The 22,830-nt window shown below is 46.5% G+C and overlaps 2 protein-coding genes and 1 long non-coding RNA gene across 3 annotated transcripts in view; 2 read left to right on the top strand and 1 right to left on the bottom strand.

Moving 5' to 3' along the window:
• The window catches only part of LOC137841035 (janus kinase and microtubule-interacting protein 3-like), a 143,081-nt gene extending 122,822 nt beyond the window's left edge, over nucleotides 1-20,259 (bottom strand). Inside the window, exon 1 of the mRNA XM_068653389.1 lies at nucleotides 20,126-20,259. The gene's annotated coding sequence lies outside the window, so the exon portion shown is untranslated. The remainder of the gene's footprint in view (nucleotides 1-20,125) is intronic.
• On the top strand, nucleotides 230-8,419 carry LOC137841047 (janus kinase and microtubule-interacting protein 3-like). The gene is made up of 12 exons (XM_068653446.1): nucleotides 230-401; nucleotides 2,728-2,967; nucleotides 5,920-6,024; nucleotides 6,139-6,222; nucleotides 6,441-6,503; nucleotides 6,590-6,682; nucleotides 6,772-6,869; nucleotides 6,944-7,118; nucleotides 7,195-7,272; nucleotides 7,329-7,562; nucleotides 7,642-7,767; nucleotides 8,137-8,419. Exons 1-11 carry the CDS (start codon nucleotides 276-278, stop codon nucleotides 7,756-7,758), a joined length of 1,413 nt encoding a protein of 470 aa, XP_068509547.1. The 5' UTR covers nucleotides 230-275; the 3' UTR covers nucleotides 7,759-7,767; nucleotides 8,137-8,419.
• On the top strand, nucleotides 9,362-10,058 carry LOC137841020 (uncharacterized). The gene is made up of 3 exons (XR_011088325.1): nucleotides 9,362-9,631; nucleotides 9,809-9,855; nucleotides 9,979-10,058. It is a non-coding gene; the product is annotated as an uncharacterized lncRNA (long non-coding RNA).
• Nucleotides 20,260-22,830: the final 2,571 nt, after the last annotated feature.

Raw genomic sequence — 22,830 nt, 5'->3', positions numbered from 1 at the left:
GATGGTGTCTTAAACATCTCATTCATTTCACCAAATAACTTCACGCAGGTGGATAACGGCCGTCTCGGTCACGCTATGTTGCGTGATGCAGTTTTGAAGAACCAAATGCATTTATTCAATGAATAAGTCAAGCTAGTTCTATGTTTATGATGTTGTAAGTTACGGTACCGATTGAAGTTGAGTTCGAAGCCAGTGGAAAACAGCGCTGCGTTTGTGCTCTCCAGGTACAAATGTTGTGATCTCTGACTGACGACCGGGCGAGACTCGAGTAAGAGATGTCCAAACGAGCTCCGGCAGGGCGGGCCAAGGCGGAGCGAACGGACGCCCTTCAGGCCGCCAATGACGAGCTGAGAACCAAACTGATGGACGTCCAGTTAGAACTTCAGCAGGAGAAGAACAAGGTGAAAACCTCAACAGACAGACACTGCCTGCCTCCCTGCCTGCCTCCCTGCCTGCCTCCCTGCCTGCCTCCCTCCCTCCCTCCCACTTTTCCCGATGTAGATTAGACATGCGTGTGCCATGACTGTGTCAGCCTACATCAACAAATGCACCGAGGACGTCAGCACCACTAAGAATATCATCACCCGGGGCAACCAACGACCCTGGATGACTGAGGAGGTACGTCAAACGCTACGAGCGCGGAACTCTGCCTTCAAGTCTGGCGACAAGGAGACACTGAGGACAGCGAGAGCCAACTTGAACCGTGCCATCAGGATAGCGAAGCGAGACCGCAGTCGAAAATTTCAGGATCGTTTCCACGACGTCAAAAACATCAGGAGTATGTGGCAAGGCATACGGGCGATTACAGACGACAACTCACCCTCCCCCCCCCCCGGTGGGTGTAGTTGATGCTGACTTTCTAAATGGTCTAAATAACTTCTTTGGGAGGTTCGAGGCACTAAACGGCACTCCAGCAGTTAAAACTGTCCCCCATCAGGAAGAGGAGGTACTCTGCCTTGACTCCGCCGATGTGTTGAAGACCCTGAGGAGAGTCAACCCCTGTAAGGCCCCTGGCCCGGACAACATTCCTGGGCGTGTGTTCAGGGAATGTGCAAGTCATCTGGCTGGGGTCATCACAGACATTTTTAACACCTCGCTGGGCCAAGCCACAGTGCCGGCGTGCTTTAAGACTGCCTCCATCATTCCGGTGCCGAAGAAACCTCAAATCACCTCATTTAATGATTACCGGCCTGTTGCACTGACTCCGGTTATGATGAAGTGCTTCGAAAGGCTGCTTAAAGGTCACATCGTTTCCAGACTCCCCCTATTATTTGACCCGTTCCAGTTTGCCGACCGGCAAAACCGCTCCACTCAGGAAGCCATCTCCTCCGTTCTTCACCTGAGCCTGGCTCACCTGGAGGAGAAGAACACCCATGTGCGGAGGCTGTTCCTGGACTTCAGCTCAGCGTTTAACACCATCATCCCACAGCATCTGGTAGGAAAATTGGAACACCTGGGCTTCAACACCCCCCTTCGCAACTGGCTGCTAGACTTCCTCACCAACAGACCTCAGTCAGTCCGGGTCGGACAGAACACCTCTGATGTCATCACCCTCAGCACAGGCTCCCTTCAGGGCTGCGTCCTGAGCCCCCTGCTGTGCACCCTGATGACACACGACTGCGTCCTCAGGTTCACCACCAATCACATCGTGAAGTCAGCAGACGACACAACGGTGGTGGGGCTCATCAGAGACAACAACGACCTGGACTACAGAGAGGAGGTGGAGCAGCTGGTGGGCTGGTGCAGAGAAAACAGCCTGATCCTGAATGAGGAGAAGATGAAGGAGATCATCGTCGACTTCAGGAAAAAACAGCCTCACCACGCTCCACTGATCATCAACAGCTCAGCTGTGGAGGTGGTCAGCAGCACCAAATTCCTGGGGGTCCACATCACAGAAGACCTCACCTGGACTATGAACACTACGGCACTGGTCAAGAGGGCACAGAAGCGCTTGTACTTCCTGCGGAGGATGAGGAGAGCCCACCTGCCCCCACCCATCATGAGGACGTTCTACAGGAGCACCATAGAGAGCATTCTGACAAGCTGTCTCTCTGTGTGGTGTGGAGGCTGCACCGCCTCCGATTGGAAGAACGTGAGGAGAGTGGTGAGGACAGCAGAGAGGATCATAGGGGCTCCTCTTCCCTCCATTCAGGACATTTCATCTCAGCGCTGCATGTCCCGTGCCCGTAACATCATCAATGACCCATCACACCCCCACCATGGACTGTTCTCCCTGCTGCCCTCTGGGAAGAGGTTTGCAGCATCCGCTGCAGGTCCACCAGGTTCTGCAACAGCTTTTTCCCTGCTGTCATCAGACTGTTGAACACTAGAACTGTTGAGCTCTAAACTGAACTCTGCATCACACATTCACAGAACTGTACTTTATGACACTACGGACCTCTATCTTGCACTATCTCGCACTACCAACTTTACTGAACTTGTATAAACCCTTTAAATAGAAGTTTAATACATGGTTTAGCATTCCTCTGCACACTCTTGAATACTGTTTTGCCTACTTGCACTATTGCATAATTATCACTGCTGCACTTTATACTTATTTTTAATATATATAGTATATGTATATATATATTTTCATAGGATATGTTACTTCTATTCAACTGCAATATCACTACTTTGTTGTAAGACGTATGCAACGGAATTTCGTTTTGTATGCACCATGTGCAGACAAGATGACAATAAAGTTTGTCTAAGTCTAAGTCATGTCAGGTCAGCTGTCTGGAGAGAGAGAGAAGTCAGGACCTGCGGGCGGAGCACCACCGTGCCACCGCCGCCATGACGGAACTCAAAAGCAAACTCCATGAGGAGAAGCAGAAAGAGTTAGCCATTACCAGGGAGACATTACTGCGGCAGCATGAAATGGAGCTGATGAGAGTGATCAAAATCAAAGATGGAGAGATCCAGCGACTGAATGCCTTGGTCCTCAGCCTGAGGGACGGCTCCATGGACAAGGTGATCCGCTCTATCCGTGTCTGACTATCCGCACGCCACGTCGGGCTTCGATGCGGCCGCTACCGTATTGTGTAGCTTGTCCCCAGTAAGCGTCGCGGCGCTCCGTTGCGGTCTCAACGGCCCGGTGTGGCGCAATGTCTGCTCAGGTGAGGAGGGGGGGCGCTTTGCTGGCGGAGGTGGAGGAGACGCGGCGGTGTCGGGAGACCGAGCGGTGTCGCCTCCACCAGGAGCGCGGAAGAAGCCCTGGCAGCGGCCCAGCAGGCCTGGCAGTCCCGAGCGGCCGAGCTCCGATCGGCTCATCACCAGCATCGGGAGGAGCTGAGCCGAACCAAGAGAGACTGCGAGAGGGAGATCCGCCGACTGGTAGGACTGATCAGATGCGCGGTGCGTGGCTATGTTCCCAATTTCGTTGTATACCTGCAGTGCAATGACACCTAAGGCATTCTATTCTATTCTATTTCACAAGAAGAAAATGTCCGGTTGCTCGCTTCGCTTTTGTCACAGCAAAGGTGTTCTAGTCGATTCAAGAAAAAAATTGGCCGGTTGCTCTCTTTGTTTTTGTCACAATTCTGGCAAATGAGTTTGCCCGCCTGCCTGAGCGCTCCCCGTTTGTACATCCAGACGGATGAGATCAAGCTGAAAGACAGAGCGGTTAGTGTTTTGGATGAAGCCCTGGGGCCGGCCACGTCCACCGCCTTCAGCTGCAGACTCAGGCTGCCGAGCAGCAGATCGCTGCCCTGAGGGATTCCCAAAGGGCGGGCCTAAACTACCCGGGAAGTGGGGTCAACGCCGCTACTAGCAATCCTCTTCATTGCGTAAGCCACCTCATCACACACTTGCAGTACGCATGACTTAGTTCGTTGCTGGAGGAAGGTAGCACAAAAACAGTTTTGAACTTTGAACGAGTGCTTGTGTGTGTGTGTTGCGGGGCGTTTTCAGTCTCAGGAGGATCGGGACACGCGACGGTTTCATCTGAAAATCGCTGAGCTCAGCGCAGTCATCAGGAAACTGGAGGATCGAAACACCCTGCTTTCTGAAGAGCGCAATGAACTGGTAATTTATTGACGGCACGCTTGAATGTTTGCGCTACGTTTGATGCGCGCCATCCAGCGAGGCACCCATTGCGCTTGCTTATTAGTTGAGCGGCGCGGCGAGTCGGTTGCCTGGTAGATGTCTTTTATTGGGAGCCAAAGCCACGATTCCGTTCAAACCGATGCAAAAGGAATGGATACGTTCTGGCCCGCGTGTTGTGCGTCTTTCACATCCCGCACTTCATGCTTGCAGCTAAAGCGACTGAGAGAAACAGAAAGCCAGTTTCTGCCACTCCTGTACAAAAACAAACGCCTGAGCAGGAAGAATGAAGAACTCTCGCTGGTGCTGTGTCGCCTTGAAAACAAAGTGCGCTTTGTCACCCAGGAGAACGAGGAGATGGCAAGCTTGGTAAGTCGACGCGGACAACGGCGGCGTGCCAACAGAGTCCACTGCATTTGTGTTCCACAGAGAAGGCCTAGTTCGCTCAATGACCTGGACCGCGGTTGCGGCCAGCAGGACGGTGAAATGGAGTTCCTTCAAGTTGTGGAGCAGCGGCACATCATCGACGACTTGTCCAAGGTCTTCAGGCAGGCGACTCGGTGCACGTACGGCAGCGCCGCGCTCGCTCGCTGTCGCCAGGAAACCTTTTCCGTCCAAAGCTTGGCCGGCGGCCGCCATCCAAAAAATTGGCCCCTTAAATTCCGACCTTTCAAGCAGGAGCATTGTGCGCACGCGTTTGAACACGCTTTAGACTTGTTTTGCCGTTTTCAGCAGCTCAAAGCTCCCGTTTTGTCAGCGCCTTTGCCACTCGCTGTGCGCTGAAAACGACGAACTTGCCCGGCTGCTCAGCCCGTCAACCATGAGCCGCGAGCGCGACGTCATTGTCCGTAGGCAGCTAGTGGCAAAATGCACCCTGTTAGAGTTGCGCTCGCTCCAACTTATTTTGCAAGAACCACACGGGAGACAAGTAAGTTCTTTTGGACACCTGCAGGTGGAGAGTCCATCCGTTGTACGAATGAAGTCTGACTCTCGGCTCCTGCACGAGCATTTTAATTAAGAGAAACAGGGTGGGTGTAAGAGTGGATTGAATAGAGGAAGCCCTTGACCTCTAGTCAAAACATAGCAAGGGGTGTTTTACGACTTTGTGTAGGAAGGGATAAGCGATAGGGATAAATAAGGGATAAATAATATTATTTATTACAGGTCGCAGTCAAAGTCAAAGCAACACAATGATACGATAAAGATAATCTGGAAAACCCTGACACACCCTGTAGTTGTCACTTTTGGAAAAGACGAGCGTCCCTCCAATCATCGCCGGTGACGTGTTTTTCAGGCTCTGGAGACAGGAGCTCATGTCAGAAATGTCATTGTGAGTCGCGTTTGTTTCTGCGCCGGAGCCGTTCGTTCCCTTTGCATCCAAAGAATCTCAAAGGCGGATTATTTGTGTCGACAGGAGAGAGATTTGCTGCTACGATACCGACGTCGAGAATCTCTGAGGAGGAACAAAGCGTGAGGTCCTGCAAGGTGAGTCTGTTTGTTTGCGGCTGCTTGGTGTTGCGCAAGATGAAATGGCCTTTTTCTCGCTATCGTTCCTCTCGTCGATTCATCGTGAGGTGTCGCTTCAGTTTGTTCAGAGAGATGTTTGCTTCCGCGCCCGCAGGTCATCGAAACATTTTACGGCTACGACGAAGACGTGTTGGTGGACCCGGACGGATCGTCCTTGTCTTTTCACACCGACAGAACCCCCGACACGGAACCCGAAGAGGTAGCCCGCCATTTCTGCCAGCGTATTGGCACCAAACATTCCTCTTCAGCCTGGAATCGGACTCGTCTTTGCGTCGCGGGTGCTTTGTCGCCGGTCTGACTGATTCTGGTACTAGTGCTGTGTTGCATTGGTGTGTGCATGAAGAGGCGGAGCTTCGCTACCGCCAGCTGACGCAAGAATATCAAGCGCTGCAACGAGCCTACGCTCTGCTAGCCCAGACCAGCGAAGGGGACTACGACGCCGAGAAGGAGATCAAGGTGGCGCCCCTTCCCGCAACCCCCGGCCGGGTCGCAGCCTCCCCGTTCTCACCCAGCCTCGGGTGTTCTCTGGTCTGAAAGGAGGAGGAGGAGCCTCCCTCCTCCTCCTTTCAGACCAGAGAAAAGCTGATGGTAGAAATGGGTCACTATCAAAGCAGAGTAGCAGATCTGGAGTCAGCGCTGAAGCAACAAGGACAGGTAAGCTCATCAATGAGCACACCTTTTTCTCAGACAAAATAGCTACATTCTTCAGTCACTCATCCGTCTGGCATTACTGGACCAACCCCCCCCCCCCCCCCCCGAACGTGGCTGGGAAAATGCGGAGAAAAGCAAATGTCATTTTCCAGTCAACCAAAGAATTTGTGGATGAAAATGACACAACATTCCAAAGCTGTCCACGCGTTTGTCTCTTCTAGAATGTCAAGTGGGTGGAGGAGAAGCAGCTGCTGCGTCAGAGCAATCAGCAGTTGGCCGAAAAGGTGACGGAAAGAAAGGCGCTGGGCGGAGTCGCTTGGCGTCACACCCGTCGGGAAGCCCCGCAGATGAGGTCTGACTGTCTTTTCAGGTCAGGCGGATGGAGGCGGAAGAAGCGCGTCTGAAAGAGCACATCCAGGATATCCGAGACCAAAACGAACTGCTTGAGTTCCGCATCCTGGAGGTGGGAAGACTCGCACAAGCGTGTTGAGGCCAGAGATGTGACGGACGGACGGACGGACGGACGGACGGATGCATGCCTCTGCCTTTCAGGAGAGGGAGTGGCGCTCCCCCGTCTTGAAGTTTCTGCAAGTCCGTTTCCCAGACGGCCTCAGCCCTTTCCAGATCTACTGCGAGGCCGAGGGCGTGAGCGTACGTAAGGCGTCCCTCGCAACCCTAACCTTAACCCGAGGTCCCAGAACATTGCTCCTTGCGCCTTTCCCCCGGACATCGTCATCAGTGATCTGATGAAGAAGCTGGACATCCTGGGCTATAACGCACGTCCACGCACGCTCTCGCATTCTGCTTATGTGACAGCAGCCTTTCCTCAGTGGTTAGAATACATCAAAGTGACCAAGTCAGCACTTCAACAGAAGATGTTGGACATTGAAAGTGAGAAGGTAGACAGACACGCGACATCAGCCAAGGGGAACTCCGGCAATGTGCCCCAACAATTCTGACCTTGAGCTGTGCTAGGATATGTTCTGCAAGCAGAAGGGCTACCTGGATGAAGAGTTGGACTTCAGGAAGTGTTCCATGGACCAGGCTCATAAGGTAAGCCGCCCTCAAATCTCCCGCCGGACCACTGATGGACGAGGATTGCGGCCCAGAGGATCCTGGAGCTGGAGGCCATGTTGTACGAGGCGCTACCGCAGCGGGACTGCCCCGCCACGGACGGCGAAAAAGCCAGCCACGCTGGCGTGAATGACGTGCTGACGGCGGATCAGAGAGAAGAGCTTAGGAGCGCCGTGGACCAATGGAAGCGAGCCCTGATGTGCGAGTTGAGGGAGCGCGACGCTTGCATCCTCCAAGAGAGAATGGATCTGCTGCACAGCGCGCAACAGGTAAGGGCCCAAAGCCAGCCCGGCACTTACTTGCACGCTTACTGGCTTTTGAATGCCACTTTCCATTTGTCCGTCCTAGAGGAACAAAGAGCTGAAAGAATTCATCGAAGCTCAGAAGAGACAAATCAAACAATTGGAGGAGAAGTTTCTGTTTCTCTTTCTATTCTTCTCCTTGGCCTTCATTCTGTGGCCCTAACACCAGCTGGTGAGTGAGCTCCAGCGGCACCGCACTCGACACCTCCGATACACTGCCAGCCGGTCTCAGACGTTGGCAGACGCTCCGATGCCAACGTATACCCCCCGCCACGGTGACAGAGGCACCGCGTCACACCGGCGCTCATCCAATCAGAAGGCAGGAAAAGCAAATTCACATGCAGGGCACTTTTGAACCAGAAGAGAGCGCCACAAAAAACGGTTGTTGCCCCAAACGCGCACTAAAAAGGGTCAGAATAACAAGAGTCCCACTGGCCAGCCGGGGCCACCCGTCCAGCTGTTTCTTCAGGGGGAAAAAAAATTGGAGTCACCGGTGAGTACATTTTGCATTTAGCTCTGCTTTTCTGCTTCTGTCTTCAAGTGTGTGGCATCCTGCGATCAAAGATTCAGCCAACCCCAAAGCGGTTGACCTCAACGTCCCACCACCATGCCTACCAGAGCAGGTGACGTGATGCTTTGGACATCCTTCCGTCTCAGATGCCCAAAAGTACTCTTTGCCACATCTGCGGCAATACGGTGTCTTTTCAAAGGTGCAAATAAATCCAGCGTGGGCGGAACACGCACGTCTTCGGTTTTTCCCGCTTTGTTTGTGTGACAGCTGTTGTGAAAATTTTATACAAATAAAGTTGTATAGTACAGGTTTGGCCAAGCCGCAACTCCCGAACCGCATGCGGCTCTTTTATGTTCATATCAACATTTGTGTGTGTGTGTGTGTGTGGGGGGGGGGGGGGGTTGTGCGTGTTGGCTTCACTTGAGTTCAATTTGGTATTTTGGTCAAAAGCGCATGTGGTGAAATTCCACAAAGTAGGATGGGCAAACACATTTCTTTAAACTATGAGTGTCAATTGGGCTCTCGAAATGGCAGGGAAAAGATGCACAGCAAAACGAAAATACGTAGATGAACACAGGACGTTTTAATCAGAGTAGGAAAGTTTCTATTTTTTGTTGAACGTGATGGCAAACCATTCTGCCTGATATGTCAGACCTCAGCGCATTTCAAAGATTCAAATCTTCAGCGCCATGCACTTCAGCTCACTCCATGCTAACATTGATCAGGCGTCGAACCCGCAACATCATGCTTAAGAGGTGGCCATGCTAACCAGTGCGCCATTATGTCAACGCATAATAACTGTAAGTCTACTGATCAAAACAGCGGTTACTATATGACGTCGCTACGTCGTGGTCACGTGACGCAGACAAGACGTCAATGGACGTGGGCAGAGTTAACTTGTTTAAAAGGGAGTGGGCAGAAGAAATATTTTATTTAAATCTATTTTGAGTGCACACCATTATGCCAATGCATAACAACTGTAAATCTACTAAACAAAACAGCGGTTGCTATATGACATCTGCCACGTCGTGGTCACGTGACATACGTGACGTCGATGGGCGTAACTTTCGCCGGAATTCAAATCCGCGGGGAGAGTTAACTTGTTTAAAAGAGAGTGGGCAGAAGAATTATTTAATTTATTTAAATCTATTTGGTGTGTGCGCCATTATGTCAATGCATAACAACTGTAAGTCTACTAAACAAAACAGCGGTTGCTATATGACGTCTGCCACGTCGTGGTCACGTGACGCGGACGTGACGTCGACGCCTACTTTACATCCCACCGATCACAGGACCCCTCGGCTGCATAACCGTGCCCCCTTCCCAACCAATCGGATTTGCTATACGCGAAAACGACGCCAATGGAAAGAGCTTCCGCCCAAATTTAAATCCGTGGGCGTGGCTCGCAGCAGGAAGTAGGAAAACGGCGGCGATGTTGACAAAGACACAGCGGATGGTAACATACGACTAACAAGAGAAATATTTTTATTTTCTGCTTGCAACTGGACCGTCCAGAGCGTACACGGTAAGTACAACTCATCGTTTTTAAAAAGAAGTACTTTTGTTGCCCTGAAAAGCGAGTGAGCGTGGCGTTTGTGGGGGACGTCGAATTTCGACGATTCTTTCTGGTCAACGGTTGTAAATGATTGTGTTGATTAAAAAAGAAAACTTGATGTAACTCTACTTTTAACTGCCGTTTCAGATAGATTTGGAATTGCATCACATCCAATTTTGCCTAGAGCGTACACGGTAAGTAACACTCATTGTGTTTAAGGAGATTTACGTTTGTAATAGCAGAAGTGTAGCCGCGTTGCGTTGTACGTGTGAAAATTGGTCGAGGCGAAATGTTAATGTTTAATTTCATTCCTTTAGGTTCCACGGTGTTTGTTGGCTGCAAGTTTTCCACTGCAAGAAGAGGCTCGTATCATTGACCAGGAGCGAGCTACAATGGTGAGTAGCCATAACATTTATGTTAAACACTTCCTATTTCATGTCTAACAGTACTTGATTTAACAAATAACCATAAATAAATACAGTGTGGGCACTGAAGTTAACATATGTGATTATACTGCCTAATCTGTCACCGAGTAGATTGTTGCAAAGTAATATAAGATCCAAAGTTGTAATTCAGAATAGTTTTCAAAAGAAGGCCATTAGAATTATATACAAGTCTGATTACCCTGAACAAGCTATTAATTAAATCACAAATTCTTCAATTCAAAGATTTGGTAGATTATCAGACAAATAATGTCTAACAGTAATTGATTTAACACATCACGATAAGTAGATTGAGTGTGGGCACTCTCAAGTTAACATATGTGATTATACTGCCTAATCTGTTACAGAGTATGTTGTTGCCAAGTAATGTAGAATAGATCCAAAGTAGTAATCCAGAATAGTTTTGAAGAGGCCATTAGAATGATAAACAAATCTGATTACCTTGAACATAATAACAAGCTAAGTGTTTAATATGTCCTATGAAGTCAAAATTGGGCACCATCATGTGGTGAAATTTGGAATTGCATCACATCCAATTTTGCCTGGGAACAAACAGATTACATAAATCTTAGTTTTGAATAAACCACTCCTTCTCAAACAAGTAAACTCTGCCCATTTTGCGCAGTAGATGTTCTGTTAATATCTAGTATTTATACAAAGTCATAATTTAAATTGCTTTCAACCTTCATTCATCGGTTCAACCAACATTACTCGCTCTTATTACCAACTTGTATTGATTTAACTAAGCGTTTAATACTTCCTATCAGGTCTCAAATCGAGATTTGGCAAAATACAATTTCAGCAAATCCAATTTTGCCAGGGAACAAAAATAGATTAAATAAACTAAATAAGTCCTCTTCCCATTAAATAAATCAGAAAAGTCTGTCTTGTAACCAGTCCTCTTCAAACAAGTAAAGTCTGCCCATTTTGTGCCGTAGATTTTGTGTCTATGCCTAGTATTTAAACAAAATCATAATTTAAACGACTTCTTTCCTTCATTCACTTTGGAAATTTGGAATTGCAGCAAATCGAATTTTGCCAGGGAACAAAAATAGATCAATTAAACTAAATAAGTCTTCTTCCCATTAAATAAATTAAAAAAGTCTGTCTTGTAACCAGTCCTTTTCAAACAAGTAAAGTCTGCCCATTTTGTGCCGTCGATTTTGTGTTTATGCCTAGTATTTATACAAAATCATAATTTAAAGGACTTCATTCCTTCATTCACTTTGGAAATTTGGAATTGCAGCACATCAAATTTTGCCTGGGAAGAAAAGTAGATTAAATAAATTTAATAAGTCTTACTACTTCCCATTAAATAAATTAAATACGTCTTACTTGTTTCCACTCCTTTTCAAAACAGTAGTTTAAAACGAGGGCCCTTCACTCAATCTTTAACCTCAACCCCGCACGTTGTGTTGTATCTGTGAATGTTGGTTGTGGCCAAATGATAGTTTTCTTTCATTCGTTTAGGTTCCAAGAAAACTTGATGTAACTCTACTTTTAACTGCCGTTTCAGATAAGCGGGTATTACGTCGCAGTCATGTGCCGCGGATATGACGTAATTGCCGGAACCTCCGCCAAAATTCAAATCTGTTGGCGCGATGGCCGTGAGCCACTGAGCAGCGACGATTATCAACAGAAATATCTTTATTTTCTGCTTGCAACTGGACCGTCTAGAGCGTACACGGTAAGTAACACTCATTGTGTTTAAGGAGATTTACGTTTGTAATAGCAGAAGTGTAGCCGCGTTGCGTTGTACGTGTGAAAATTGGTCGAGGCGAAATGTTAATGTTTAATTTCATTCCTTTAGGTTCCACGGTGTTTGTTGGCTGCAAGTTTTCCACTGCAAGAAGAGGCTCGTATCATTGACCAGGAGCGAGCTACAATGGTGAGTAGCCATTACATTTATGTTAAACACTTCCTATTTCATGTCTAACAGTACTTGATTTAACAAATAACCATAAATAAATACAGTGTGGGCACTGAAGTTAACATATGTGATTATACTGCCTAATCTGTCACCGAGTAGATTGTTGCAAAGTAATATAAGATCCAAAGTTGTAATTCAGAATAGTTTTCAAAAGAAGGCCATTAGAATTATATACAAGTCTGATTACCCTGAACATAACAACAAGCTATTAATTAAATCACAAATTCTTCAATTCAAAGATTTGGTAGATTATCAGACAAATAATGTCTAACAGTAATTGATTTAACACATCACGATAAGTAGATTGAGTGTGGGCACTCTCAAGTTAACATATATGATTATACTGCCTAATCTGTTACAGAGTATGTTGTTGCCAAGTAATGTAGAATAGATCCAAAGTAGTAATCCAGAATAGTTTTGAAGAGGCCATTAGAATAATAAACAAATCTGATTACCTTGAACATAATAACAAGCTAAGTGTTTAATATGTCCTATGAAGTCGAAATTGGGCACCGTCATGTGGTGAAATTTGGAATTGCATCACATCCAATTTTGCCTGGGAACAAACAGATTAAATAAATCTTAGTTTTGAATAAGCCACTCCTTCTCAAACAAGTAAACTCTGCCCATTTCGCGCAGTAGATGTTCTGTTAATATCTAGTATTTATACAAAGTCATAATTTAAATTGCTTTCAACCTTCATTCATCGGTTCAACCAACATTACTCGCTCTTACTACCAACTTGTATTGATTTAACTAAGCGTTTAATACTTCCTATCAGGTCTCAAGGCAAGATTTGGCAAAATACAGTTTCAGCAAATCCAATTTTGCCAGGGAACAAAAATAGATTAAATAAACTAAATAAGTCTTCTTCCCAATAAATAAATCAGAAAAGTCTGTCTTGTAACCAGTCCTCTTCAAACAAGTAAAGTCTGCCCATTTTGTGCCGTAGATTTTGTGTCCATGCCTAGTATTTAAACAAAATCATAATTTAAACGATTTCTTGCCTTCATTCACTTTGGAAATTTGGAATTGCAGCAAATCGAATTTTGCCAGGGAACAAAAATAGATCAATTAAACTAAATAAGTCTTCTTCCCATTAAATAAATTAAAAAAGTCTGTCTTGTAACCAGTCCTTTTCAAACAAGTAAAGTCTGCCCATTTTGTGCCGTCGATTTTGTGTTAATGCCTAGTATTTATACAAAATCATAATTTAAAGGACTTCATTCCTTCATTCACTTTGGAAATTTGGAATTGCAGCACATCAAATTTTGCCTGGGAAGAAAAGTAGATTAAATAAATTTAATAAGTCTTACTACTTCCCATTAAATAAATTAAATACGTCTTACTTGTTCCCACTCCTTTTCAAAACAGTAGTTTAAAACGAGGGCCCTTCACTCAACCTTTAACCCTATTTATTCACCTTCTAGGCTAAGTGTTAAAGGCTAAGTGTTAAAGGCTAAGTGTTAAAGGCTAAGTGTTAAAGGCTAAGTGTTAAAGGCTAAGTGTTAAAGGCTAAGTGTTAAAGGCTAAGTGTTAGAGGCTAAGTGCCAGAGGCTAGGCGCCAGAGGCGAGTTTTTGTGGGCTGAAGTTTTAGTGGGGTTAGTGTGAATACAATCCAAAAGAATACAACAGAATACAATACAATAGCATAGCATTTAAAAGGGAGTGGGCAGAAGAATTATTTAATTTATTTAAATCTATTTGGAGTGTGCGCCATTATGTCAATGCATAACAACTGTAAGTCTACTAAACAAAACAGCGGTTGCTATATGACGTCTGCCACGTCGTGGTCACGTGACGCGGACGTGACGTCGACGCCTACTTTACATCCCACCGATCACAGGACCCCTCGGCTGCATAACGGCGCCCCCTTCCCAACCAATCGGATTTGCTATACGCGAAAACTACGCCAATGGGCGGAACTTCCGCCAAAATTTAAATCCGTGGGCGTGGCTCGCAACAGGAAGTAGGAAAATGGCGATGTTGACAAAGACACAGCGGATGGTAACATACGACTAACAAGAGAAATATTTTTATTTTCTGTTTGCAACTGGACCGTCCAGAGCGTACACGGTAAGTACAACTAATCGTTTTTAAAAAGAAGTACTTTTGTTGCCCTGAAAAGCGAGTGAGTGTGGCGTTTGGGGGGAACGTCGAATTTCGACGATTCTTTCTGGTCAACGGTTGTAAATGATTGCGTTGATTAAAAAAGAAAACTTGATGTAACTCTACTTTTAACTGCCGTTTCAGATAAGCGGGTATTACGTCGCAGTCATGTGCCGCGGATATGACGTAATTGGCTGAACTTCCACCAAAATTCAAATCTGTTGGCGCGATGGCCGTGAGCCACTGAGCAACGACGAATATCAACAGAAATATCTTTATTTTCTGCTTGCAACTGGACCGTCTACAGCGTACACGGTAAGTAACACTCATTGTGTTTAAAGAGATTTACGTTTGTAATAGCAACGTGTAGCTGAGGCGCTAGCAGAAGTGTAGCCGCGTTGCGTTGTACGTGTGAATATTGGTCCAGGCGAAATGTTAATGTTTAATTTCATTCCTTTAGGTTCCACGGTGTTTGTTGGCTGCAAGTTTTCCACTGCAAGAAGAGGCTCGTATCATTGACCAGGAGCGAGCTACAATGGTGAGTAGCCATAACATTTATGTTAAACACTTCCTATTTCATGTCTAACGGTACTTGATTTAACAAATAACCATAAATAAATACAGTGTGGGCACTGAAGTTAACATATGTGATTATACTGCCTAATCTGTCACCGAGTATATTGTTGCAAAGTAATATAAGATCCAAAGTTGTAATTCAGAATAGTTTTCAAAAGAAGGCCATTAGAATTATATACAAGTCTGATTACCCTGAACATAACAACAAGCTATTAATTAAATCACAAATTCTTCAATTCAAAGATTTGGTAGATTATCAGAATAATAATGTCTAACAGTAATTGATTTAACACATCACGATAAGTAGATTGAGTGTGGGCACTCTCAAGTTAACATATGTGATTATCCTGCCTAATCTGTTACAGAGTATGTTGTTGCCAAGTAATGTAGAATAGATCCAAAGTAGTAATCCAGAATAGTTTTGAAAAGGCCATTAGAATAATAAACAAATCTGATTACCTTGAACTAAGTGTTGAATATGTCCTATGAAGTCAAAATTTGGCACCATCATGTGGTGAAATTTGGAATTGCATCACATCCAATTTTGCCTGGTAACAAACAGATTAAATAAATCTTAGTCTTAAATAAGCCACTCCTTCTCAAACAAGTAAACTCTGCCCATTTTGCGCAGTAGATGTTCTGTTAATATCTAGTATTTATACAAAGTCATAATTTAAATTGCTTTTAACCTTCATTCATCGCTTCAACCAACATTACTCGCTCTTATTACCAACTTGTATCGATTTAACTGAGCGTTTAATACTTCCTATCAGGTCTGAAGTCAAGATTTGGCAAAATACAATTTCAGCAAATCCAATTTTGCCAGGCAACAAAAATAAATTAAATAAACTAAATAAGTCTTCTTCCCATTAAATAAATCAGAAAAGTCTGTCTTGTAACCAGTCCTCTTCAAACAAGTAAAGTCTGCCCGTTTTGTGCCGTAGATTTTGTGTCTATGCCTAGTATTTATACAAAATCATAATTTAAACGACTTCATTCCTTCATTCACTTTGGAAATTTGGAATTGCAGCAAATCGAATTTTGCCAGGGAACAAAAATAGATCAATTAAACTAAATAGTGTCTTCTTCCCATTAAATAAATTAAAAAAGTCTGTCTTGTAACCAGTCCTTTTCAAACAAGTAAAGTCTGCCCATTTTGTGCCGTAGATTTTGTGTTTATGCCTAGTATTTATACAAAATCATAATTTAAAAGATTTCATTCCTTCATTCACTTTGGAAATTTGGAATTGCAGCACATCAAATTTTGCCTGGGAAGAAAAGTAGATTAAATAAATTTAATAAGTCTTACTACTTCCCAATAAATAAATTAAATACGTCTTACTTGTTCCCACTCCTTTTCAAAAAAGTAGTTTAAAACGAGGGCCCTTCACTCAACCTTTAACCTCAACCCCGCACGTCACATTGTGTTGTATCTGTGAATGTTGGTTGTGGCCAAATGATAGTTTTCTTTCATTCGTTTAGGTTCCACGGTGTTTGTTGGCTATATGTTTTCCACTGTCAGAAGGATGAAAATACAAAGTACAACGCTTGGACGTGGGCGACGACGTCACCGGTGAGTCCTTCCTTCCTATTTATTTACCTTCTAGGTGCTAGAGGCTAAGTGTTAGAAGCTAAGTGTTAGAGGCAACACAATACGAACAACACAACACAATACGAACAACTCAACACAATATGAACAACTCAACACAATATGAACAACACAACAAAATACGAACAACACAACACAATACCAACAACACAATACAAACAACACAACACATTACGAACAACACAACACAATACGAACAACACAACGATACCGCACTGAACAACACGATACCGCACTGAACAACACGATACCGCACTGAACAACACGATACCGCACTGAACAACACGATACCGCACTGAACAACACGATACCGCACTGAACAACACGATACCGCACTGAACAACACGATACCGCACTGAACAACACGATACCGCACCGAACAACACCATGCCGCACCGAACAACACCATGCCGCACCGAACAACACCATGCCGCACCGAACAACACCATGCCGCACTGAACAACACCATGCCGCACTGAACAACACCATGCCGCACTGAACAACACCATGCCGCACTGAACAACACCATGCCGCACTGAACAACACCATGCGGCACTGAACAACATTATGCCGCACTGAACAACACCATGCCGCACTGAACAACACCATGCCGCACCGGACAACACCATCCCGCACTGAACAACACCATGCCGCACTGAACAACACCATGCCGCACTGAACAACACCATGCCGCACTGAACAACACCATGCCGCACTGAACAACACCATGCCGCACTGAACAACACCATGCCGCACTGAACAACACCATCCCGCACTGAACAACATCATCCCGCACTGAACAACACCATGCCGCACTGAACTACACCATGCCGCACTGAACAACACCATGCCGCACTGAACAACACCATGCCGCACTGAACAACACCATGCAGCACTGAACAACATTATGCCGCACTGAACAACATTATACCGCACTGAACAACATTATGCCGCACTGAACAACATTATGCCGCACTGAACAACATTATGCCGCACTGAACAACATTATGCCGCACTGAAAAACACCATGCCGCACTGAACAACACCATGCCGCACTGAACAACACCATGCCGCACTGAACAACACCATGCCGCACTGAACAACACCATGCCGCACTGAACAACACCATGGCGCACTGAACAGCACCATGCCGCACTGAACAACACCATGCCGCACTGAACAACACCATGCCGCACTGAACAACACCATGCCGCACTGAACAACACCATGCCGCACTGAACAACACCATGCCCCACTGAACAACATTACGCCGCACTGAACAACACCATGCCGCACTTAACAACACCATGCCGCACTGAACAACACCATGCCGCACTGAACAACACCATTCCGCACTGAACAACACCATGCTGCGCTGAACAACACGACGCCGCACTGAACAACACCATGCCGCACTGAACAACACCATGCCGCACTGAACAACACCATGCCGCACTGAACAACACCATGCCGCACTGAACAACACCATGCCGCATTGAACAACACCATCCCGCACTGAACAACACCATGCCGCACTGAACAACACCATGCCGCACTGAACAACACCATGCCGCACTGAACAACACCATGCCGCACTGAACAACACCATGCCGCACTGAACAACACCATGCCGCACTGAACAACACTACGCCGCACTGAACAACATTATGCCGCACTGAACAACACCATGCCGCACTGAACAACACCATGCCGCACTGAACAACACCATCCCGCACTGAACAACACCATCCCGCACTGAACACCATCCCGCACTGAACAACACCATGCCGCACTGAACAACACCATGCCGCACTGAACAACACCATGCCGAACAACACCATGCCACACTGAACAACACCATGCCGCACTGAACAACACCATCCCGCACTGAACAACACCATCCCGCACTGAACAACACCATCCCACACTGAACAACACCATGCCGCACTGAACAACACCATGCCGCACTGAACAACACCATGCCGCACTGAACAACACCATGCCAAACTGAACAACACCATGCCAAACTGAACAACACCATCCCGCACTGAACAACACCATCCCGCACTGAATAACACCATCCCGCACTGAACAACACCATGCCGCACTGAACTACACCATGCCGCACTGAACTACACCATGCCGCACTGAACAACACCATGCCGCACTGAACAACACCATGCCGCACTGAACAACACAATGCCGCACTGAACAACACAATGCCGCACTGAACAACACCATGCCGCACTGAACAACACCATGCCGCACTGAACAACACCATGCCGCACTGAACAACACCATCCCGCACTGAACAACACCATGCCGCACTGAACAACATTATGCCCCACTGAACAACATTATGCCGCACTGAACAACATTATGCCGCACTGAACAACATTATCCCGCACTGAACAACACCATGCCGAACTGAACAACATTATGCCGCACTGAACAACACCATGCCGCACTGAACAACACCATGCCGCACTGAACAACACCATGCCGCACTGAACAACACCATGCCGCACTGAACAACACCATGCCGCACTGAACAACACCATCCCGCACTAAACAACACCATGCCGCACTGAACAACATTATGCCGCACTGAACAACATTATGCCGCACTGAACAACATTATGCCGCACTGAACAACATCATGCCGCACTGAACAACATCATGCCGCACTGAACAACACCATGCCGCACTGAACAACACCATGCCGCACTGAACAACACCATGCCCCACTGAACAACATTACGCCACACTGAACAATATTATGCCGCACTGAACAACACCATGCCGCACTGAACAACACCATGCCGCACTGAACAACACCATGCCGCACTGAACAACACCATGCCGCACTGAACAACACCATGCCGCACTGAACAACACCATGCCGCACTGAACAACACCATCCCGCACTGAACAACACCATGCCGCACTGAACAACACCATGCCGCACTGAACAACACCATGCCGCACTGAACAACACCATGCCGCACTTAACAACACCATGCCGCACTGAACAACACCATGCCGCACTGAACAACAACATGCCGCACTGAACAACAACATGCCGCACTGAACAACACGACGCCGCACTGAACAACACTACGCCGCACAGAACAACACGACGCCGCACAGAATAACACAATACCGCACAGAACAACACCATGCCGCACAAACAGTTTTAGATAATATTACGTCGCAGTCATGCGACGCGGACATGACGTCAATAGGCGGAACTCACGGCAAAATTATAATCCGTGGGCGTGGCTTGCAACAGAAAGTAGGAAAGCGGCAATGCTGGCAAACAAGACACAGCGGTTAGTAACACGACGACTAACAAGACAAATATTTTTGTTTTCAGCTTGCAACTTGACCGTCTAGAGCGTACAAGGTAATTACAACTCATTGTTTTGAAAAATATGTTTTTTTGTAGCCCTGAAGAGCGAGGGAGTGTGGCATTTGGGAGGAACGTCGAACTCGGCGTCTGCTTCCAGCCACAGACGCCAAATTTCGACGATTATTTCGACTGGTCAACGTTTGTAAATTATTGCGTTGATTAAAAACTTTATTTAACTCTACTCTTAACTTTGCCGTTTCAGATATGCGGGTATTACACCGCGGAAATGACGTCAATAGGCTGAACTCTCGCCAAAATTCAAATCTGTGGGCGCAATGGCCTTGAGCGAGACAACGGATACAAACACGACGATTATCAACAAAAATATCTTTATTTTCTGCTTGCAAGTGGACCGTCTAGAGCAGGGGTCTCAAACTCAATTTACCTGGGGGCCGCTGGAGGTAGAGTCTGGGTGAGGCTGGGCCGCATCAAATCGTAATCCACAAAAGTAATCCATAAAAAAGGTCCTGATCCAATCTTCTCAATTTGAACAAATTAACAGTCAGAACATGCAGAACATGAAGAACAGGAACAGTTCTTCAGAACATAGGCTTCATTTCTACTTCCTCCTACTCCTTGCTGCCAGAGACTTGGCAACACTTCCTCTCACACAGCTGAGCCACATTTGGCTTGAGGGAAGAGGCAACTGAGACCCTCAGTATGGCTTTAAGATGCTCATCTTTAATTCTGGACCTGTACTTTGACTTATTGAAGTTCATTGTGGAGAAGAGCTTTTCACACAGATAGGTGCTGCCAAAAAGGCACATGGTCCGCTTGAACATACTGGAAAGCTCAGGGAAGCTGGGGGGCAGTTCTCTCAAAAATTGTCCAAGCTCCACTGTTCTTCCACTCACTTCCCTGAACTTGGCTTTGAGTTCAGTATTGCACTGCAGGTCAATTAGCTCCATCTGCAGAACAGGGGGGGGCATCCTCAACATCAAAGGAGAAGGGGTCAGCAAAAATGTTAAAAGCGGCTCTGTGTGTCTTGAAGTCTGCAAACCTGTGATCAAATTCTTCTTGTAGCTTCCCAATGGTATCAGCATACTTCTCACCACTGAATGCTGTGCCTGAATCCATTTCCAGCTTTTGCTATCATTTCACTCACAACATAGCTAGCTTTCACAGCCGCTTCGTTCTCTTTGCTTGTTTTTTTGAAAAAAACGTGTTGCCTCAGTAGGGATTATTTAAGTTTGGCGACCCGATCCTCTCGCTCATCTCCCAGGTATTTTGCATACTCCTCAGCATGTTTAGTTGAGTAATGACGTCTGATGTTAAACTCTTTGTTAACAGCAACTTTACCCATGCATATTAGACAGGTTGCGACGTTCCTGTGCTCAACAAAAAAATATTCCGCCTCTCACTTCTCCTGAAATTGCCTGTGCTCATCCGCAACTTTTCTCTTCACGGCAGGTTTTGAAACAGACATGACGGGGGCTGACAAACAATGTACAATGTGACAAGATATTTCCCTCCACTCGCTCACTCAAACATGTCAAAGTGCTAATTCGCCAATTAGCCAATTGCTAATTCGCCCAGTTGTCACGAGCCTGAGCTACGGGAGCCCATACGTGTCAAAAAAAGTAAAACGGCCAGATGCATGTGCGAAAAGAAATTCGCGGGCCGCACTAACACACAGCTTAGATGTCACGCAGGGGGCCGCAAAATATTGTCCCGAGGGCCGCAATTGGCACGCGGGCCATGAGTTTGAGACCCCTGGTCTAGAGCGTACACGGTAAGTACAACTCATTGTGTTTAGAAAGATTTACGTTTGTGTAGTTTGCGTTGCGTTGTATCTGTGAATGTTGGTTGAGGCTAAATGTTAATGTTTAATTTCCTTCCTTTAGGTTCCACGGTGTTTGTTGGCTGTATGTTTTCCACTGCAAGAAGAGGCTCGTATCATTGACCAGCAGGAGCTACAATGGTGAGTACCCCTTTCGTCGTCCATTTATGTTAAACACTTCCTATTTCATGTCTAACAGTACTCGATTTAACAAATAACCATAAATAAATACAGTGTGGGCAGTCAAGTTAACATATGTGATTATCCTGCCTAATGTGTTTATCACAAATATGTCACTAATCACTAATATGTTTATTTGTTTATCACAACACCTTTGGACCTTCAGCAATCGATTATTTCCCTTCATCTACATAGAGACAGAACGATGGTGTCTTAAACATCTCATTCATTTCACCAAATAACTTCACGCAGGTGGATAACGGCCGTCTCGGTCACGCTATGTTGCGTGATGCAGTTTTGAAGAACCAAATGCATTTATTCAATGAATAAGTCAAGCTAGATCTATGTTTATGATGTTGTACGTTACGGTACCGATTGAAGTTGAGTCCGAAGCCAGTGGAAAACAGCGCTGCGTTTGTGCTCTCCAGGTACAAATGTTGTGATCTCTGACTGACGACCGGGCGAGACTCGAGTAAGAGATGTCCAAACGAGCTCCGGCAGGGCGGGTCAAGGCGGAGCGAACGGACGCCTTTCAGGCCGCCAATGACGAGCTGAGAGCCAAACTGATGGACGTCCAGTTAGAACTTCAGCAGGAGAAGAACAAGGTGAAAACCTCAACAGACAGACACTGCCTTCCTCCCTGCCTGCTTCCCTGCCTGCCTCCCTGCCTGCCTCCCTGCCTGCCTGCCTCCCTGCTTGCCTGCCTCCCTCCCGCCCTCCCTCCCTCCCAGTTTCCCCGATGTAGATTTGACATGCGTGTGCCATGACTGTGTCAGCCTACGTCAACAAATGCACCGAGGACGTCAGCACCACTAAGAATATCATCAGCCGATGTGTTGAAGACCCTGAGGAGAGTCAACCCCCGTAAGGCCCCTGGCCCCGACAACATTCCTGGGCGTGTGTTCAGGGAATGTGCAAGTCAGCTGGCTGGGGTCATCACAGACATTTTTAACACCTCGCTAGGCCAAGCCACAGTGCCTGCGTGCTTTAAGACTGCCTCCATCATTCCGGTGCCGAAGAAACCTCAAATCACCTCATTTAATGATTACCGGCCTGTTGCACTGACTCCGGTTATGATGAAGTGCTTCGAAAGGCTGCTTAAAGATCACATCGTTTCCAGACTCCCCCCA

The sequence above is a fragment of the Syngnathus scovelli genome, chromosome 16 (assembly GCF_024217435.2).
Source record: "Syngnathus scovelli strain Florida chromosome 16, RoL_Ssco_1.2, whole genome shotgun sequence".
Classification (NCBI taxonomy): Eukaryota; Metazoa; Chordata; class Actinopteri; order Syngnathiformes; family Syngnathidae; genus Syngnathus; species Syngnathus scovelli.
This window is presented reverse-complemented; position numbering and strand designations above follow the sequence as displayed.